The sequence below is a fragment of the Megalobrama amblycephala genome, linkage group LG2 (assembly GCF_018812025.1).
Source record: "Megalobrama amblycephala isolate DHTTF-2021 linkage group LG2, ASM1881202v1, whole genome shotgun sequence".
Classification (NCBI taxonomy): Eukaryota; Metazoa; Chordata; class Actinopteri; order Cypriniformes; family Xenocyprididae; genus Megalobrama; species Megalobrama amblycephala.
Genome location: NC_063045.1, coordinates 21,585,874 through 21,602,025, shown reverse-complemented (window position 1 = coordinate 21,602,025; position 16,152 = coordinate 21,585,874). Strand labels below are relative to the sequence as shown.

The following is a 16,152-nucleotide window of genomic DNA, read 5'->3' as shown; positions in this document are numbered from 1 at the left end:
TGTAGGAAAAACTAACCCCCCCACTTTTGTCAAAAGGTGGCGCTACTGAGCCCCTCCACCACGCCCATTTCTATGGCTTTGTCCATGTCTACTGGTTGACAATATTGATGTGTGTGTCGAGTTTCATGCAATTTGAAGCATGTTAAGAGCCTCAAAAACACTCAAGAATATTATTACAGTTTGACCTGTTGCCATGGCAACAATATTTCAAATATCAAAAATCCTGTCATAGGTCTACATCTGCTGTGTATTGACATTACACTGATGAAGTTTGAAGCAAATCAGGTAAAAATAAGAGGGTGATCTCAAAACATTTCAAAAAGTGATACACTTCCTGCTGCCAGTTGGTGGCGCTATAACTTTGACTCACAATAGTCACATCATGTGATCAGACTCCTATAACGAACACACTCGTGAAGTTTCATAAAGATCAATATATGTATGCAGACGTTATAACACATTTCCTGTTTCCTTTTCTCGCCATAAATTCGTTGCCTCGCCACGGCCAAACCGTTCGAGATATCAAAAATCCCCTGGCAATTTTTAATCATCAGTGTCTTGACTTCATGCTGACCGAGTTGGTGGCGATCGGATTAATCGTCTAGGAGGAGTATATCAAATTCCAGAGCATGCGTTTTTCAAACAACCCTTAATAGCTGACTTCCTGTTGGCGTGACGTTTAACTTAGAGCACGAAAGTTGTTTGGCCCGATGAGGTCTATATGTGTACTGAGTTTCATACTAATACGTGCAAGCGTGTTTAATATATGGACCAAATTTTCAGACTTTTTTCAAGGGGCGCTGTCGAGCCCCCTGCCACGCCCGGGTACCAGCTCCCGGCCCTGTTGGCCGCGGATTCCAATGTGTGTGCCAATTTTCAAGAGTTTTTGAGCATGTTAAGGCCCCCAAAAAGCCCCGGAAGACGGAAAAAAAAAAAAAAAAAAAAAAAAAAAAAAAAAAAAAATAATAATAATCCTTAGAAAAACAAGAGGGCCCTGCGCGAATTTTCGCTTGGGCCCTAAAAATAATAATAATCCTTAGAAAAACAAGAGGGCCCTGCGCGAATTTTCGCTTGGGCCCTAATAATAATAATCCTTAGAAAAACAAGAGGGCCCTGCGCGAATTTTCGCTTGGGCCCTAATAATCCTTAGAAAAACAAGAGGGCCCTGCGCGAATTTTCGCTTGGGCCCTAAAAAAAAAAAAAAATAATAATAATAATCCTTAGAAAAACAAGAGGGCCCTGCGCGAATTTTCGCTTGGGCCCTAATAAAAATCCTTAGAAGAACAAGAGGGCCCTGCGCGAATTTTCGCTTGGGCCCTAATTAAAGTGGTGCTTTGAATAAAGCTCAGCAATCTGTGATCACTGGGTAAAGATAAGGAAAAACAAAAAATTAAGCAATAGAATGAACCTTTGCATGTTGGAACAGAGTCACTCCATTCGCCCGTCTCTGTGCAGTGAATGTCACTACTTCCGTCTATCTTTTTGTCAGAAGATACACACTCAAAGTGGATAACATCACCATAACTTCCCTCTTCTGTGTTGCCTGATGCATTCACAAACGCATTTGTGCGAATGGCTGGACATTTCACAGCTAGCCAATAAATAAATAAATATGAAAAAAAAGAAACCAACAAACTAAATCACTAAAATTATTCTTCTCTTGAGTAATGTAGCTTATGTGTCACTGTCAGAAGATTGGAGATAATTAAAAGAAAAAAAACCTGACTTTCAAGAAAGCTTACCCTCACAGACAGGGACAGTATTATCCCATCCTTGAGCTCTGCAGGTACGCTGATTGATTCTGCTTGTCATTTCAAATCTGTGAACACAGTGTTTTTTACACTTTTTACAAGTACAGTAAATGTTAAAAGGATAGTATACATTTCATACATTAGAATAAAATGCATAAAGCACATTTACCCTTTCTTGCAAGTGTACAACACTGTTGCTCCAAAATCAAACTCTGATCCTGACATAAGTTTAAAATCACCATTTGGTGTGTCTCCTGGGTGACTGCATTTTTTCTCTGCAGAAATCAAACAAGGTTTACTCTGCATAAACGGCAATGATTTAATTACCAATAAAATTATTTGGTGATCATATTGACAATTTTCTCACTTGCACATTTTCGCTCAACGATTGTGTCCCATGTTCCCTCTTCACACTTTATTATATTATATGCACTTCTCAAACTATAGCTCTAGAGAGTGTTGACTAGTTGTTCATGTGCAACTTTTGGTGGTTTTGTTTTTGTCATGTTTTTATATTTTTTTTTATAAATGACAACGTTCGCATAACCCATAGAGAGATCACTGTGTCAGAGAGTTTGGGAATATTCACACATTATTTTTACACATAAAAACATGATATTAGAGTTTTAAAATCAAACATTTTAAATCAGATCAATACATCACGGTTGTTTAAACCAATAAGCTTTAAGCTGTGTTGTCAGCAAGTCGTTTCCCATCATGCTTTTGGTCAGCGCAGTCGGTGGAGAGCAACTGCGCTCGACTGCAGAATCCGACACGTCCGCCTCGCACTCGCGAGAGGTTTTTGACACACGTCGGCATGACATCAGAGCAAGGCGGCCCACCCTCGGACACATTTCTAACTGGCATGCATCTCGCGGTGATCACCGGTGATCGGTTCTGCGCAGAATTTGCTCATCTCAAACAAGCCTAGTGTTTACACTGGCACAAAAAAAAATCTGATCTTTTGCTAACATCTGACACAGATCGGAATTAATTGCACACGTGCAGAGGTGGAAAGTCCAGGGGTCAGAAAGTAAAAGTCCTGCCATATTTTTATTCCACCCACTAATGAGATAAATAAGTGATTAATTGAGTGATGATTGAGCATTATTGAAGACACCTGATGATAACAAGCAGAATCACCAAAGGAGAAAATCACAATTTTTAAGTTACCATCATCGAGGTCAGGGTTTGTTTTAGTTGAGCTCTTGACCCTTGATTTTTTTAATACTAGAATTTGCTTGGCTGTTGTAACTGAGTTATAACCAGCCAGACAAGCAAAGTCAAAAAATGGTCAGGGGGTGTTGGTTATATTTTCACATAATGATTTTTTGATCTGAATCACTAAACTCATTTAGAGCCCAATCTTTGAGTTAGATTTACATTATTGATTACAGAAGCACTGTGATTCCACAGCACAAGATCAGCTTTATCAAAAAAAAAAGCAATTCAACGGTTTTATTAACAGTTAAAAAAATAATTGCTTTCATTTAAACACACAGACATCAAGAATCATCTTGTGAATCTCAACAGTGGTGAGAATAATAAAGCATGTTGCAGTGCATTCTGGGTGCCACCAATCAAAATTCATCCACAGCTCCCATCATGCATTGCTGCATGAATAAATTATGAGCTGAATTGTCTTAGTAATTTTATTTATTCTCACTATTTTATTTTTTTCTGTTTTTCTGTGACTTTTTAGTAGCTTGTTTTCTAATGTTCAGAGTTTATCTGTTGATCAGAATATGTTGCTTGTCACCGTCGTTGAGATTCATACGCTGATTCTTGATGTCTGTGTGTGCCTAAATGGAATGTTTTTAGTTTTTTTCTTATCAAAACAACTTTTGAGAAATCCTTCAGATTATATTGATAAAGCTGATCTTGTGCTGTAGAATCACAGTGCTGCTGTAATCAATAATGTAAATCTAACTCAGAGATTGTGCTCTAAATGAGTTCAGTGATTCAGATCAAATAATGATTATGTAAAAACTTAACCAACAACACCTGATCATCTTTTCTCTTTGTTTGTCTGGCTGTTATAACTCAGTTACAGCAGCCCAAAGAAATTCTAATATTAAAAAGTCAAGGGTCAAGAGCTCAACTAAAGCAAACCATAACCTCTGTGATGGTGTCTTAAAAATTGTGATTTTCTCCTTTGGTGATTCTGCTTGTTATCATCAGGTGTCTTCAATAATGCTCAATCATCACTCAATTAATCACTTATTTATCTCATTAGTGGGTGGAACAAAAATATGGCAGGACTTTTACTTTCTGACCCCTGGACTTTCCACCTCTGCACGCGTGTAAACACAAAAATCCACACAAGATCCGTTTTTTTCGCATCCGATCTGAGCCACTTCCAAATGTGGTTTTAAATCCGATACATATCCCTTCTCTGGACATGTGACCTACGTCTAAACACGCATATCCGATTCCCATTGGAATTCCAAGCCAACACAAGGCGAGGGCGGCACATTTGCTCACTAAAAGGAAGGTTTTATGTTGTATTGAAGCAGATGTGCTTGTATGCACTCGCACTAAAACTTCGCAGATTTTTTATTAAGGAGGGAATTTTGTATGTCTAACGTTATCTGTTTTTCTAGAAAGAAATTGCGCGCACACACACATACATTCAGCAGCTGATTTTCAACCTTTGCCCGGTTAATTTAAAAGAGACCGCCATGTTGTTGTTTTTCTTATAAAAGCTTCACTGTAGCTACTCTCTCTCGCACGCGCACGTGCCCTCTCTCCCTAGCTCGCTCGAATTCATTAAAAAAATGGAATTCTAAAACCGATAACTGTAAAATATTAAACGCAAAATAAACTACCTTTATTTTCCGGTCTATATCCGTTCAGTCAGAATTCGCGCTGCAATTCATCCATGACACTGACAGCTGTTAACTTATCCATTCTGACAGGTACACTGTTAAAAATAAATGTAAATTTACAGGTACACTCTCAGAAAAAAAAGTACATAATTGTACCTTTAGGGGTACAATGGTACAAAGGTACAAATTTGTACCCTTGTGATTTGTACCTTAAGAGACCAGTTTTGTACCTTTGGTGACAATTTTGTACCTTTATTTAACAGTACAAAAATTGACCCTTCAAAAAGGGTACAAAATTGGCTTTGACAGTGTACAATCGTTGACTATAATGAGATATATATATTTTACACACACACACGCTGAATTAAAACCAGAATTTATTAAATAATTTTCATTTTCACATTTTACAACATTTCATTTTAAACACATTTTTAAACATTCCATATGAGTCCATCTTACCGGGTGTTAAAAATTAACACTGAAGCAGTGTTAAAGTTAATGAGATAATTGATTGATGATTGAGTGATGATTGACAATTAGTGGAGACACCTGATGATAATAAGCAGAATCACTGAAGGAAAGAGAGAAAAAAGGTGTTAATTAATGTTTTATGGAATGTTTCATTTCAAGTCACCATGAAAGAGGTCAGCGTTTGCTTTAGTTGGGCTCTTGACACTTTACCTTTTATTATTAATTGTTCTCTGACTGCTCCAACTTTGTGTTTGTAAAGCACATTTGCTATGGTCATAATATAATTTTATGGTGATATAATCACCATGTGTTGGCCTGATGTTTAGAGTCTAAATCTCTGACTGTGTGCTTGATGTGTAGCTTTAGTGTTAATGATTGTAGTCCTGTGATTTTACAGTTTGAGATCCAACAGCAGTATTTACCTTTTTTAAGAATAATACATTATGCACTGAAGTTTCAGTGTTTAAACACACACAGACATCAAGAGTCAGCATCTGATTCTCAAGAACGGTGACGATAAATAAATACAAAATACTGACAAACAGATCAACTCTGAACATCACAAAACAAGCTACTGTCATAACAAAACAACAGAAAAATAAAAGCAAACATGAACAATCTACGAAAATTACAGGACAATTCAGCTGCATAATTTATTCATGCAGCAATGCATGATGGGAGCCATGGATGAGTTTTGATTGGTGGCTCCCATCATGCACTGCAACATGAAGCACTTTGTTTGATTGTCACCATTGTTGAGGGTCATATGCTGATTCTTGATTGTCTGTGTGTGTTTCAAAAACAGTCCCTTCAGATTATAAAAGCTCTGCTTGATCTCAAGTGGTAACAGAGATTTACTATAAAGAAATAATATAATATCTATATCACCAGTTAATACTGGATGTCACCAATAGTGATGGGAAGTTTGGATAATGTTACCGACTCGGACTTTTGAGTAGTGATGAAGCCTCATGAAGCACTGAAGCTTTTCAGCCAAGTGGTTCACAAAAGGGTTCATTTCTCGAGGCTTCATTTGCTCACAATACCACCTGGTGGCCAAAGAGTGTAAAACAAGCAGATACATTACAGACAGAGGTGTATAGTCCAGGGGTCAGAAAGTAGAAGTCCTGCCATTATTTTTCTTTTCACCCACTGAAGCAGTGTTAAAGTTAATGAGATAAATAAGTGTTTAATTGAGTGATGATTGAGCATTATTGAAGACACCTGATGATAACAAGCAGAATCACCAAAGGAGAAAATCACAATTTTTAAGCCACCATCGTGGAGATGAGTGTTTGCTTTAGTTGAGCTCTTGACCCTTGACTCTTAATATTAGATTTGTTTGAGCTGTTAACTGAGTTGTAACAGCCAGACAAGCAAAGAGAAAAGATGATCAGGTGTTGGTTATGTTTTTATATAATTGTACTTTTACCTGAACTCATTTAGAGCTCAATTTCTGAGTTAGATTTACATTATTGATTACAGCAGCACTGTGATTCTACAGCAGAAGATCAGCTTTATCAATATAATCTGAGGGATTTTTCAAAAGGTGTTCTGGTAAAAAAAAAAAAAAAAAAAAAAAAATCACTTTCATTTAGAGACACAGACATCAAGAATCATCCTGTGAATCTCAACAGTGGTGGCCATCACAAAACATGTTGCAGTGCATTCTGGGTGCCACCAATCAAAATTCTTCCATGGCTCCCATCATGCATTGCTGCATGAATAAATTATGAGCTGAATTGTCTTAGTAATTTCCTTTATTCTCACTATTTTATTTTTTTCTGTTTTTATGTGACTTTTTAGTAGCTTGTTTTCTAATGTTCAGAGTTGATCTGTTGATCAGAATATGTTGCTTGTCACCGTTGTTGAGATTCATACACTGATTCTTGTTGTCTGTGTGTGCCTGAAATATTTTGTTTTTGTGATTAGGACAACTTTCAAAAAATTTTTTTGTATTGTAAAAGCTGATCTTGTGCTGTAGAATCACAGTGCTGCTGGAATCAATAATGTAAATCTAACTCAGAGATTGGGTTCTAAATGAGTTCAGTGATTCAGGTCAAATAATGATTACATGAAAACATAACCAACACCACCTGATCATCTTTTAACTTTGCTTGTCTGGTTGGTTTTAATGCAGTTAAAACTGCCCAAACAAAATCTAATGTTAAAAAGTCAAGGGTCAAGAGCTCAACTAAAACAAACCCTGACCTCGATGATGGTGGCTTAAAAATTGTGATTTTCTCCTTTGGTGATTCTGCTTGTTATCATCAGGTGTCTTCAATAATGCTCAATCATCACTTATTTATCTCATTAATGCTTCAGTGGTGGAATAAAAATATGGAAGGACTTTTACTTTCTGACCCCTGGACTTCCCACCTCTGCTTAAAATAACGGTTATTTTCTGTTATTTTACTGTATTTTCCTGGCACCCCTGCTGCCAGAAAATTACCGTTTTTTTACAGGATTTTTTTTACAGTATATGTGATGTGTATTGGGGTTGGGCTGGAATGTCTGGGCCCACGTGGTCCTTATCCCACAAGGGGGTGATCCTTTTGAAGTCTCCAGAGCTAGTGATGGGGGTTCTCTGGTTAGTTTCTGGCAGGGCCACAAAAGTGCCAAAGTGCCCGTTTCTCTTAGACCGGCCGGAGCCGATACGTGATTTACATGCACAGTTCAGCAGGCTAAAAGCATTCTGAAAATTCCGAAGTTGGTTGACTAAGACTAAGATATTGTACAGGCGTTACAACAGGCAAGTGATTTCTCTCTTTCCTTTCAAAACCAGACCTTGTCCAACACATGCAAGATTTAATGTGTGTCCAGGTATGATAGTAACTTCTGTAGAAAACACTGCATTCTGTGTAATATTTGTCATCTTCGAGAAAATAGCCTACAGGAATATACTGCGAGTTAACGTCGCTCAAAGTCGACACTCAGAGGCTGTGTTCTAAATCACACCCTATACCCTCATTCACTATTCCCTACATTAGTTCACTACTATAGTACACTTGACAGAGTGAATGAAAAGAAGTGAGTGAATTCAGACACTGATGAACACCTGATTAGCAGAACCAGTGAAGGAGAGAGAAACAAGACCAGAAAAATGACACGAGCAGAAACACAAGAACTACAACTGACTTCAGTGTCAAACCAGTTTGACATTATTTTTTCATACATATACGTTTGTAGTCACCTTCGTGGTGACCAGTGTCTGCTTTAGTTGGGCTCTTGACTCTTTAACATTAGCTTTCTCTGGCTGCTGTAACTGAGTGTTTATAAAACACATTTGTTATGGCAGGAAAAGGACAACATAAAGTTTATCAGGTGTTTTGGTTGTTGTGATGATTCTGTAATCATCTTGGACTTGTCTAATTCTGCGTTTAGTCTTTGATTTAATGGGTTTTTTTATCTTTATTGATTGTACTATATCTGTAATACAACGGCATAAGAACCAGCAAAACTTCAGTAATCAGTTATTTAGGAGAATATATAAATCCTTATAATGCATAAAATATTTTGAGCTCCTGCATAACTTGGACAGCAGAGACATCAACAATCAGAATATGAATCTCAACAATGGTGACATCCAAAAGTTTAATGTTGCAATACATGCTGGATTCCAGCATAGTCCAAAACTCCCAGCATGCACTGCAGAATGAATAAATTTTGCAGCTTTATTGCCACCATTGTTGAAATTGATGTGTCTAAATAAAGCTGCAGCTGTTTTTTGCTCAGGGTGTTTAAAAATTCCTTTTAGTTGATTGATGTTGGAACTCTTGCTGTAGTTTCACAGTGTCAAAAACGAAAAATATTAGTCTGTTAATAAGATAACAATGGATAAAACAGTATGAATTCAGTGAATCAAGAAACTATGTGAGGGTTATGTCTTCACCAACACATAACTATAAGCACTCAGCAATTTTTTTCTCTATATTTCTTTTAGTCATAAATATATGAATAGTTTAAGCAGCCAGAAAAAAAAAAAAAAAAAAATGACGTATTAAAAGGTCATGGGTAAAGAGCTCAACTAAAGCAAGCGCTGATCTCCTCAATGGTAACATCAAACCAAACATTTTCACCAAAATATCAACATCTAAACTTCTGTTAATTCTCAATAAGATTTCTTTTGAGGCAGTTGGTTTCTGCATATGGAATGAGGTAACACAAGTTTTAATTTAGTGCATGGTATCTTTACAGTAACGTACTGTAGATTACAGTAAATATCTGTACAATCAACAGTAAATTACTGGCAACAGTATTGCCGGTATTTTACTGTAAAAAAGCCCGGCAAGGTCTAACAGTGTGGGACACTTGTTGTTTTTGCTCACTTTTAAAGATAAATCAAATTGCTGACGCACTGTACCGGGGCCGTTGCTGATAGGGCAAAAGATGTTCTGAAATGTTTTGAAATGTTTAAATATATTGATTGAATAAAAATATATATTTTTAAATTTACTCTGTTTGGTTTGCCTTTTGATTTGTAATGTTATTCTGTATTATAGTACTATTGTAATATTACTAACTATAGTATGTATATACTATTCTAACCTATGTATTATGTAACTATATATTTTATCATTATTAGCAATGATTATAAGAAATTTTTACTGTTATGTAGTTATACAGTACTGTTCTTCATACTGTAAAATTGCATTACAGTACATTGCTGTAAAAGCGAAATACAGTACATTGCTGGCAACCGTGCTGTCAGTTCTGTACTGTACTGTAAAAATACAGGGAAATCGTTAACAGTGAGGGTGTATGGCATGCTAGTATACTACTGATAAAATCAGTGATTCTATTGTTTTATAATTTTACTTCAGTTTTATAATCTACTTAAATTTTAGACCCACATTTGGATTTTATGGAAAATTAACAAAAAGCAGTATACATGCAGTCAGGCATTATTGTAACAGTTCAGCCTATGCACAGTTCATCCCTCCAGCAGAGGGAGCCGTCACCTGAGTTTTAGTGGTTCTTCCTGTTTGTATTCTCATGTCTTTTGCCTGCCGTCTTGTATTGTTCATTCTGAGTTTGTTTTTGTCAATAAACAACCTCTGCACTATGGATTCAACTCTGTCTCCAGCTGTGGGTTCCTTACAATTATAAATAAACACTTGTTTATTAAAAAATGTTATGTTTGTATAACATATAAAATATGCTTTATTTTTTTTGTTTTATTTGTTTAGACATCCACGATCGTTAATAGAAGAAAGAGAAATAGCTTATAATATTTCATTTTAAGCTGTAAAACATGAGAGATTGCTTAGTACAGTTTACAAAGTAAATGAACAGTACTGACTGAATATGGAGAACTTAAAGAATTATTCACTTTCCTTATTTGAAACAAATCAATGCAAATATTTCTTTATTAAACATAAAATAGTATGGTTGAAAAATTCTGATATTAGCCTACCTGTTTTCCAAAAGATATATTCCTGAACACTCTTCAGACCGTTTGCAATGAGAATCTTTGAAGTCTGTAAAGTAGATGAAAACAAGCTCCCCTTCCCTCCGCCCCATCAAACAGGACTCTCCCTCCAATGATTCGTTGAAAACTTGACAGCGTTCTTCTTTTATTTAAGGCAGAGAACTATAATTTTGCATTATTTTAGACAACAATACGACTAAACTGATGTGCTGCACAAATTCACGTTCCAGTTAAACTTGCTGATTGAAATATTGAGTTTGAATGCAAAAAGGCTCTCAACAATTTTCTGAGTTTACACAGCACAGAACTATAACTTTGTCTATGTTTGTGTTGTTAATATTAGCTAAAGTTTTGCTGTTTAATTTCATTTAATTTGACCAAAATGTACTCTTTAGTTTGAAGAGTTTAAAAAGAGTTGATGTATTTTACTACACTTGTCAGCTCTGAAATGCAGATTGTCTTGATTTCATGTGAACATTTTAAATCTGGTGTAAATAGTCATGTAACCAGAGCTCCATAATGTAGGCATAGGAAACATTTCAATACAGATGTTTAATGAATATAAATTTTAAAAGTTCTGTTATTTATGTTGATTACATGCAACGTTATCTTTGGGCTCACAATCGCTTTGCAATATTTTATTTTAAAGTATTTTAAAATATTTTATTTTATAAGTTTTGTCTAGTTTTATGAGTTTTTTCATTGTACTCAGTAAAATACACATATGCTCACTCAGCTGGCATTAAATAAGTTAAGCTGATTTTTATACATGAACTTTTTAAACATTTTGCTTTTATCTTTTTTAATTTTTCTTGGAATAATTCCAAAACAGAGTGACTGAATTAGGAAAAAAGTTTTATTTATTTATTTTTTTAATACAGCTGATGCATTAGTGATGTTTTATTCACTGTGTTTTTTTTACACATTTGAATTCATTTCTTCTGACTGGCACCTCAGACGGTAGTGCGTTTGTTTTCTTTTTTCTAAAATTATTCACTGTCACACACACAGAGGCAAATTCATCACTCCATCATTACATGTTGATCTTAGGTCACTACCTATTGAAGATCTGCCTTTCTGACACATAAAGGTGATTCTATCTCCATGTGGTGAGAATATCTTTCGCCGTCCAGCCCATCGCAGCTCTATACCTCTTTCATCCATTAACTCCAGAGACACTGAACAGGGCTCTGAAACAAACACAACATCTCACTCTCAGTGTTACAGGATACATTCATTCACTCTCAAAAAGGATGTGTTAATTAATAACACATTTTTTGTGTTATGGCTATTTTAACACATTTTTGTGTCAATTTAAGTTGATCATGTGTAGAGAGAGAGAGAGAGAAAGAGAGAAACAACACTGTGTCCAACACAACATGTGTTAAACTATCATCCAATCACATTGCTGCTACGTCACTCCGCAAGCCGTTAAGCAAGTTTGTGCCTCTTTCTTCATCGGTGGATGACTTGTGTTCATTTTGACACATTCATTGTGTCAGGAAGATGATCTGCTGTTAACAAGCAGAATCAAAGGAGAAATTCACAATTTTAAGTTACCATCATGGAGATGAGTGTTAGCTTTAGTTGAGCTCTTGACCCTTGACTTTTTAATATTAGATTTTGTTTGGGTTGCTATAACTGAGTTATAATAGCCAGACAAGCAAAGAGAAAAGATGATCAGGTTGTGTTTATGTTTTCATATAATTATTATGTGAACTTGTTTAGAGCCCAATCTCTGAGCTAGATTTACATTATTGATTATAGCAGAAGATCAGCTTTTTCTACATAATTCAAATTCTTAAAAAGTTGTTCTGATCAAAAAAAAAAAAAGGCACACGGACATCAAGAATCAGCCTGTGAATCTCAACAGTGGTGACAGGCAACATATTCTGATTTTCAAAATGTGTTGTCCTTAACTAGACACACGGATGTGTTAAGATATAACACAGGTTGTGTTGTTTTTAACACAACCTGTGTTATATCTTAACACACCCGTGTGTTAAGTCATCCGCCAATGAAGAAAGAGGCACAAACTTGCTTAACGGCTTGCGGAGTGACGTAGCAGCAATGTGATTGGATGATAGTTTAACACATGTTGTGTTGGACACAGTGTCGTTTCTCTCTCTCACACCCACACACACATTAGTGTGTTAAATATTTTATGCCTGTATTAAGAAAAAATAACACACTGGTTGAGTTAAAATTAACACAACATGTGTTGTCCTTAACTAGACACACAGATGTGTTAAAATATAACACAGGTTGTGTTGTTTTTAACACATCTGTTTTAAGAGTGTTGATTCATCCGAACCAGAACGACAACTTCAACAACAACACGATTACATCAAAATTAAAAAACAAAACAAAAAAAAAAGAAAAAAAAAAAAAAAAGAAAAAGAGAAAAGCCTCACATGTCTATGATAGTGTAGAGTGTTCATACTTACTTAAGCATTTAATATTCCCTCTCCATTTTCCGTGTTCACAGGTCAAGTATTTGGAGTAGGGGTGACTCTGAACCAGTGTGTATTTATTAAAGCAGGTGTATTCAACTCTCTCCCCTGAATCATATTCATTTTTTGTAATTTCTATTGTATCTGCAAAGTCCACAAGTGGTGGTGGCCCACATTTCCCTGTGAGCAAAGCAAAGACTTTTTTTTAGACTATACTATTTTTTTTAAATTACAAAGAATATAATAATAAATCTCAATATTAGCCAGAAGTCTTTTTTATCCATGTTAAATATAGAACATGTTATTAATGCAATGATCATTATTAATGTGCTTAAAATGACATTCTGTTGAAGCAATTTTAAAACGTTTCTGAAGAATTGTTGGTTTATACTGTGAGAGCAAAAACAAAAGTATTTAACAAAATTAATATAATGACTGTATCTAGAATCTTGAAACTTCTTGAAACCTCAGGCCTCTTCTTCAATTTTAAAACCACATTTGAATTTTATGCATGAAAATATTAAACTGTGTCCAGGTTTGACGGGACTCTCAAGATCAGGGAATCTCTCCATTTTTAAGCCTTCCACTGTTGTGTTTAGAGGACACGTTCACTGCAGTGTCCTCCATCTGGATTTAATCTATTCATAAGAATTTATGTAATATCTTAATATAGAATGTTGACTATCAAACCTACATTTTTTAAAGGTGAAAATCTTATTAGTTCACAAAGTTAATTTTGCCAATGTCTGGTTAATTTCCAATTGCAGTTAGATGTTAATCAACTCACACTAAGAGATAAAGACAGCAAACAAAATCTTAAAACACTATTTGTCAGTTTGGGACAGAGTTCATGTGGTCATGTATTGAATAATAGATGTTTTAATGAATAACCCATAGAATAACGTATACTATAAATTACAATCTTGATATATTTTTCAACATTATAAAAAACATTTTATGTGTAAAAACAAACCTTAAATGTTTTAAACAAATTTATTACTGCAATATCTCTTCATACCTCCACATTTTGGATATGGGTTATCCCATTTTCCATTTGACAGGCATTCAATTGTCCTTTGGCCGTACATCTTCATGTTCACATCTGTGCATCGGAAAACTAAGATATGTCCAGGTTTATAAGGTGAAACGATACCTGGATGACCCATTAAAACGTCAACATTGAGGAGTTGTTCACCCTCACATGTAACTTCTGTAGAAGAAGAAATTAAATTCAGTCAGTATAAAAAGTTTTACTGGAATAAAGAGCAGTTTAATAGCATCTGATATTAACCAATAGCATGAAAAGGAGGAAAAAATCCTCTAAGACATCAAAACCATACTGGAGTGTATATCTGAAGTACCCTACTTAGGGTGTATGGCATGCTAGTATACTACTGATAAAATCAGTGATTCTTTTGTTATAATTTTACTTCAGTTTTATAATCTACTTCAATTTGTACTTCAATTCAGTATTATAATCTACTTCAATTTTAGACCCACATTTGGATTTTATGGAAAATTATCAAAAAGCAGTATACATGCAGACATAAATAAACATTATAAAGCATTATAAATAAACACTTGTTTATTAAAAAATATGTTATGTTTATTAACATATAAAATATGCTTTAGCTATTTTTTGTATTGTGTTACCTTGAGCATTTGTTGAGACATCCACAATCGTTAATAGAAGAAAGAGAAATAGCTTATAATATTTCATTTTAAGCTGTAAAACATGAGAGATTGCTTAGTACAGTTTACAAAGTAAATGAACAGTACTGACTGAACATGGAGTAAAGAATTTTTCACTTTTCTTATTTGAAACAAATCACTGCAAAGATTTATTTAGAATTAAACATACAAGAGTATGGTTGACAAATTGATATTAGCCTACCTGTTTTCCAAAAGATATATTCCTGAACACTCTTCAGACCGTTTGCGATGAGAATCTTTGAAGTCTGTGTAAAGTAGATGAAAACAAGCTCCTCTTCCCTCCGCCACATCAAACAGGACTCACCCTCCAATGATTCGTTGAAAACTTGACAGCGTTCTTCTTTTATTTAAGGCAGAGAACTATAATTTTGCATTATTTTAGACATTAATTCGACTAAACTGATGTGCTGCACAAATTCACGTTGCAGTTAAACTTGCTGATTGAAATATTGAGAACAACTTTTGAATTTTATGCATGAAAATATTAAACTGTCTAGGTTTAACTGGACTCTCAATATCAGGGAATCTCTCCATTTTTAAGTCTTCCACTGTTGTGTTTAGAGGACACCTTCACTCCTGTTTGACTTGAAATATTGAGTTTGAATGCAAAAAGGCTCTCAATAATTTTTTTGTTTACACAGCACAGAACTATAACGTTTTCTATGTTTGTGTTAATATTAGCTGTAGTTTATTTCATTTGTGACCAAAATTTTCTCTTTAGTTTGAAGAGTTTAAAAAGAGTTGATGTATTTTCTATAGTCTTGTCATTTCTGAAAACACAGATTATGATCGATTATACATCCCTTAATTATATCTTTTACTTTCCCAAGTCTCAAATCTCGGTGTTGTTCACTTCTGTACAGTATCTTATTACATCTTATGAGTCTTTTACTCAATAATCCTGTATGAGTTTCTTTCCTCTGCTGAACACAAAAGAAGATATTTTAAAGAATGTTGGTAACAGACAGTTGATGGCAACCTTTGACTTCCATAGTATTTTTTCTTATGGCTGTTTGATTACCAACATTCTTTAAAATATCTTCTTTTGCGTTCAACGGAAGAAAGAAACTTATTTTTTGAAATGTCTCATAACCACTTCATTATATCTCATGACTGTGTAAAAGGGTCTAATGTATAATATTCTAATTTAAATAAAGAGCAAAAACCTTTATCAGACATTTTTTATTAAAGTTTATTATTATTATTATTATTAAAAGGTATTAATGTCACTTCATAACATTAAGGTTGAATCACTGTAGTCATGTTGACTGTTTGTTAATGTTTTCAACTATCTTTCTGGACCTCAAAAGGTGCAATGACATTGCTGCGTATCTGTGGATCAGATACTCTCGGATTTCATCAAATATATCATAATTTGTGTTCAGAAGATGAAGGTCTTACGGGTGTGGAACGACATGAGGGTGGGTACTTAATGACAGAAATTTCATTTTTGGGTGAACAAATCCTTTAAGGGTGCAATTTATCTGTGCTTGGTCACAACATGT

The 16,152-nt window shown here is 34.8% G+C and overlaps 1 protein-coding gene and 1 long non-coding RNA gene across 5 annotated transcripts; both read right to left on the bottom strand.

The window, feature by feature from the left end:
- Positions 1-1,400: 1,400 nt before the first annotated feature.
- Positions 1,401-10,612, bottom strand: LOC125252997. 4 transcript variants are annotated; one of them, XR_007181328.1, is made up of 5 exons: positions 10,467-10,569; positions 4,580-4,674; positions 1,921-2,026; positions 1,743-1,819; positions 1,401-1,591 (listed from the first exon to the last, which is right to left on the bottom strand). It is a non-coding gene; the product is annotated as an uncharacterized LOC125252997 (long non-coding RNA). The 4 variants fall into 4 exon arrangements; XR_007181329.1 differs by lacking the exon at positions 10,467-10,569 and adding an exon at positions 5,039-5,055; XR_007181326.1 differs by lacking the exon at positions 4,580-4,674 and having other exon boundaries at positions 1,402-1,591; positions 10,467-10,612.
- Positions 10,613-11,334: 722 nt separating this feature from the next.
- On the bottom strand, positions 11,335-14,958 carry LOC125252969 (complement factor H-related protein 1-like). The gene is made up of 5 exons (XM_048166690.1): positions 14,829-14,958; positions 14,588-14,660; positions 13,953-14,144; positions 12,929-13,114; positions 11,335-11,671 (listed from the first exon to the last, which is right to left on the bottom strand). The coding sequence occupies exons 2-5, from the start codon at positions 14,652-14,654 to the stop codon at positions 11,481-11,483; spliced, it is 636 nt and encodes a 211-aa protein (XP_048022647.1). The 5' UTR covers positions 14,655-14,660; positions 14,829-14,958; the 3' UTR covers positions 11,335-11,480.
- Between the last annotated feature and the right edge of the window lie 1,194 nt (positions 14,959-16,152).

Excerpts from the sequence above, each read along its gene's own strand:
- LOC125252969 (XM_048166690.1), bottom strand. The coding sequence starts at position 14,654 with ATGAAATATTATAAGCTATTTCTCTTTCTTCTATTAACGATTGTGGAT. Across the intron at positions 14,145-14,587 it reads TGTCTCAACAAATGCTCAAG|AAGTTACATGTGAGGGTGAA; the intron begins GTAACACAATAC and ends CTTCTTCTACAG. Across the intron at positions 13,115-13,952 it reads CCCATATCCAAAATGTGGAG|GGAAATGTGGGCCACCACCA; the intron begins GTATGAAGAGAT and ends CTTTGCTCACAG.